The sequence below is a fragment of the Numida meleagris genome, chromosome 13 (assembly GCF_002078875.1).
Source record: "Numida meleagris isolate 19003 breed g44 Domestic line chromosome 13, NumMel1.0, whole genome shotgun sequence".
Classification (NCBI taxonomy): Eukaryota; Metazoa; Chordata; class Aves; order Galliformes; family Numididae; genus Numida; species Numida meleagris.
Window position 1 is genome coordinate 6,330,010 of NC_034421.1, and position 5,002 is coordinate 6,335,011.

Genomic DNA, 5,002 nt, shown 5'->3' on the forward strand with positions numbered 1-5,002 from the left:
CGATCCTGTCTTTCAGTTAAAAAAAAAAAAAAAAGAAAAGCTGTGGGAACAGGAAAACTTGTTTTCAACTCTTCACAGCACATCAGATCTTTTGTGGGACGTACTGTTCTGTAAGCATGCATCTACTTTTTGCTGCATGGAGAGATGCAGTTGTAACATGGCATCCATGTGGAAGTGAAGCTTCTCTGTTTTATTCCCTGGGCAATAACTTCCTGCAGCACCAAACACTTAACAGACACGTTATCGTTAGTGGGCTAGAGAGGGTGAAGGGTGGAAGACATTGCAGAGAGAGCACTGTAGCTTTCTCCCTCCTGTATTAAAACATGATTGTGGATAGAAAAGAATGAAAAAAACGGGGTTCCCAGACTTTCTAGTTTTAATTCAACCATCTGAAATCCAAAAGAGAAAACTAGTGAGTTACACAGCACACTCCTTTGTTCAGCTCCTGTGAAGATTGTTCTCATTTGTGTGAGGAACAAAACAAACAAACAAATCATACAGACATTCAAACATCTGCACGAAACTACCAAGTACAAACCTCTGCTGTTTGCCAAGTTTACTTTTTGGTTCATCCTACACTCCTGCAGTCCCACAAGCAAAGTTCCTAGCTCATTTAATAGCCTGACAACTGCAAAACCTGCTTTTTGTTCTAAAGAAACAGAAACAGTCCTATCTGAGATGTAATTGTCAGATTTTTATCCAGTTAAAACACCATACCATTCAACAAGAGTTTTGTGTGAATAATTAAGGACTACATTAGTTAGCTCAGAGGGATTGAGCACACAAGTAAAAACTGCGGGACTGGGCCTGATGTTCATAGCTTGTAGTGAAAGACTATTGTAGGTTACAGATGTATTGTGACTACATAATACTGACTCTGTACATGCTTTACTAATTCAGCATCCATTTAAAACATTACAAAGAAGCCTCAGATTCTTTCAGACTCTGAATTGTCTAGTCAATATCTATAGTTGCGGTACCCACATACTATGGACAACAACAGCATCAATTTTCATTTTCCTGGTTTATACACAAAGCAAGTAAGGTACTTTATATCTAACAATTATACTAATGCTATTAGTATCTAAATACACGTCAATTACGTAATTTTGCAGTAATATAATACAGTCATATACAATTTCGCTTGAGAACAAAAGTACTATGTCACTGAGACTTACGGGACGAGCAAGATTTGGATGCAGATCTGAAAGTGCAACAAAGTCCCATGTTGAACTGGAATAAGCCATTCTTTATCTGTAATTTGAGAAAATTAATTTAGATTTTAAAAAAGATCTAAACAAATCATTTAAAACTATTCATAGGAGGAATAACAAGCAGATTTTTAACACAAATGTTTTGGCCTAAATAGCATGCCTTCAGTAAAAAGTATTTCAATCTGTCTGAAGTAAGACAAATCTTTATTGTTTGTATTTGGCTAAGGAAAAGTTATGAATTTTACTGTGCTTCTCACACAAATGTAATTTTTTTCAAAGCATTAAATAATTCCATTAGCACAAGCCTCTGAAAAATATTTACCTTCCTTCTGTCTAGGAAGTTCAGTCCAACTGAACTTATTAAGGCAGCTCATTATATAAAAGGCCATTTACATGGAAGGAAATACAAGTGTTGCATTGAAAACTACCTTAGTTGAGTTTTTTGCTTTAATATTAAACTACTTTAAAACATTATTTTCAGACTGCCAACATAACACTACATTCCTGTGAGCTACCCAAGTCCTCTCCATTCATGCCAAAGTTGGGCTGTGGATACTTGCTAGCCTGCCTGAATGCATTTCATTATTTCAGTTCCATGGTATGTTCAGAGATATTACTGATATTTATCAAATGGTTGTCAGATTCTACTTTTTTTTTTGTAAAAGGAACCATCAAGCCATCCAAATCTTAATAACCTTTAATACTGGGGAACTGCTGACACTCTCAAAGGACGTCTGTTCCAAACTTTGTAGCACAAGTCTTGAATGGCTTTTGCTATCTGTGCACCTGGCACCCTGTGTGAGAATTGCTAAGCACTTTGTCTGTCATTGGCACAATGATCTATCTGCTAGAAAAGCAGGCAGACTCTACTTTATAGAAAGTAAGCAGGTCTCTGAGAATATGAAGTGATTTCTCTAAAAAAAAGAATTTAAAACCAGACTCTCACAGAAAGTTATTTAAAATTTTCTTTATAAAAAGCACTCAGCAGCGTGGCACTCAAACCTATGTCCATTACATGGAAGAATTCATGTTCACTAATGTAGTAAAGTCAACTATCCCTCCAAGGCATGTCAGTATTCTCATCTCTAAAGCAGTTCAACATTGTTGAATGCTATACTTCACACCACAACTGAGTCAGCTGGGAATCACTGGGAGCATATGCATCAAAAGACAATCAGAGAGGCAATTAAAGATTTAAAACGCCACAGGCTCTGACCAGGGGAATGGCAGCGTCCTATTGTACTGATTTATCCTCTCCTCAGAGGCAGGAGCTGAGCCCCGAGCTCAGCTGAGGGAACCGTCAGCACCTGCTCTTCTTCTGAGGAAAAAGACAAGATGGAATTCAGAATAAATTAAAAACACCGAAACCTTTAGCACCACCACCCATCCCAAACTGGTGTCTGACAGCAGAGGAGCTGGCATCCTTGGAGCCTGATGCTGAAGATATTTTCCTTGCATAGGCCCACCATTGCCCTCCCTCCCTGCCCTGTGCAACACATGGCTGCCGGCCCCAGGCTGCCATGGACAGCATCAGCAGGGGAGCTGGGCAGGAGGAGCGCTGACATGGCCTCACCTGCTGCCCACAGGTGTGAAGAGAGAAACTGAAAGCCAAGAGTGGAATGGGCCTCCATGAGAGGACCAAGAGACAAAATGGCGGTGGGCGCCAAAGGCGGGAAAAAGCCAAGCCGGGTGTGAGGGCACTACCCACGGCCTCTGGGAACAGCTGCCAAAACAAAGCCAAAAAACATCGAAACTGAGAGTCTGGGGCTGAAAGTTTTCAACTACCTGACCAAAGAGGCACGAGCCCTGAGCACAGCACTGTCAGCTTCAGCTGCAGTCAGCGAGCTCAGCATCTGACCCAGCGCTGAGGGTTCAGAGCTGCAGTTCCACTCGGCAGACTTATTTACAAACATTGTGACCTGCAGGGCTGTACCCGGCCCACCTCCACACCCTGCCCACAGTTCTCAGTGTGCTTTCACTGAGGATGCCCAGCAGACAAAAATCAGCCCCTTTCTGCCACAATGAGAAATGCACAAAATGCCAGCAAGCCTAAGAAAATTTCAGAAAGCTTTGGAAGAACCATTCCCTGCTTCTTTTGTTGTTTTTTCTTTTTTTGTGTGGTAGCTCTAAGAGAAAAAAAATGCAGCCTGCTTTTTATAAATGAATTTAAATTTATGTTCTAAGACATTGTATCGATTTGCACATACCGCTCCTGGGTTTTCAGGACATACAGAAAACTGAAGTGGGCCACTTTGACCATTTATATTGCATTATAAAATTATACATTTTTTAAAATCTATACTCTTCACTTCTGTATCATAAAAAAATCCTACTCTTGGTCAGTGATTTCATGGCCTCAAGGTCATAGCTATTGAAGTTTTTACCGCAGCCTGACAAATTCTCTCTGTTGACTCTGTATTACGAGATCTTTCATTTCTTCAATTAAACAGCTGAAAATGGATACCACCTGTGCTCTCATATTTATTGTGTCACTAAAGTCCATGATAATTACACTGCGCTGATGACAAATGCATGCCAAAGAACTGACAGCTTGGGTGCTGGGCTTTTTAGGACACATATTATACAGCGGGATCTATAGCTCTAACTTTGTTCTGTATGTTTAAAGTCTCTAGAAAACAGGAAGAGAGCATGACCATGGCTCGTTTTTCTGTTTATTCCATCGTTTTCATCATCTCCAGCTTATGAACAAAAAACAGATAACGAATGCGGTGATGAAACCCTAATCAAATGAGAAGAACTTATTCTGGATAATTCTGCCAGAGGCACAGGCCTCATTTTTACCACCATGACTGCAAGGCAAACCACACACAAAAAAAACCACTGAAATGAGATCTGCAGGGTCTGAACTGCTACAGAGGGTGATCAAGGAAGGATCATGCCCCACAGCCTTGCAGGTGTCAGGTTTGGTGTATTTTAGTGGGACATGAGGGCCTGCTTTGCTGAACGAAGTGGGAATCTGGTGCCGGTGCCCAGCACAGGCACCACTTTCCTTAGGCTTTGTCCCACTGAGCTATTTATCTCCCACAGGCACAAAGGACAGGTGAAACCTGAGGCTACCAGCACTGAGTCTTTGTTTGGACTCAGAGCCGCCAGAACAAGGGTGCCGTTGTACATTGCTCCTCAGTGTCCCCACAGACTCCGCAGACATTTAATGACTGCCCTGCGTTCTACTCCTGGTGCTCGCTCTCATTTTGAGCACACCTACATTTTAAAAATAAGCTGCATTTCACTTTCCTATGGTAGTTCCTGCTAGGATAACATTCTCAGGTGTGTTCACATGCAAGGAGCAGCACGAAGGGATGCACCTATCCAACAAAAACACAAGGGCACCTGAGGGAGTGGACGTGAGAACTGAGCGTTTCCCTGGAAGACGGGATTAGTTGCTGAATTTCCAGCTTACACAGATTGAGACGTGAATACATTTGACTGATGCACCTATCTCACAGCGATGCTGTGACTTCTGCCATTTGTCTGGCACATGGCACAATGGGGGCAGTCAGCAACTTGGAATTCTGTAGGTTACTGTAAGCTGCTAAAATCTCTATTGGTATTTATAATAAACAAATGTCTCCAATCAAAATGTCTCCCACTAATATGCAGTATCAGCAGCTTCTCCATGTTAGGTATTTTTAACAGGAACACCGAAGAGACCTTGCAAAAACAGAATTTGCTCAGCTTTACTCAAGCTTTTCTCCTCAATTAACCTCAAAATGCTCTTATAAAATAAATCAGCATAATTATCTCCATTTGACAGCCAGAGAAACAGA

General features: G+C 41.3%; 1 protein-coding gene across 4 annotated transcripts in view; it reads right to left on the reverse strand.

Annotated features, from left to right (window-relative positions):
• MEIOB (meiosis specific with OB domains) overlaps positions 1 to 3,247 on the reverse strand; it is a 15,150-nt gene extending 11,903 nt beyond the window's left edge. Inside the window, exons 1-3 of one of the 4 annotated variants that reach the window (XM_021411567.1) lie at positions 3,000 to 3,247; positions 2,431 to 2,532; positions 1,179 to 1,254 (exon numbers count right to left, since the gene is read on the reverse strand). In XM_021411567.1, the coding sequence (XP_021267242.1) occupies positions 1,179 to 1,247 (69 nt within the window). In that variant the 5' untranslated portion in view covers positions 1,248 to 1,254; positions 2,431 to 2,532; positions 3,000 to 3,247. Of the gene's footprint in view, positions 1 to 1,178; positions 1,255 to 2,430; positions 2,533 to 2,787; positions 2,962 to 2,999 lie in introns of those variants that run through there. The other 3 variants (XM_021411566.1, XM_021411568.1, XM_021411569.1) reach the window with 3 other exon arrangements.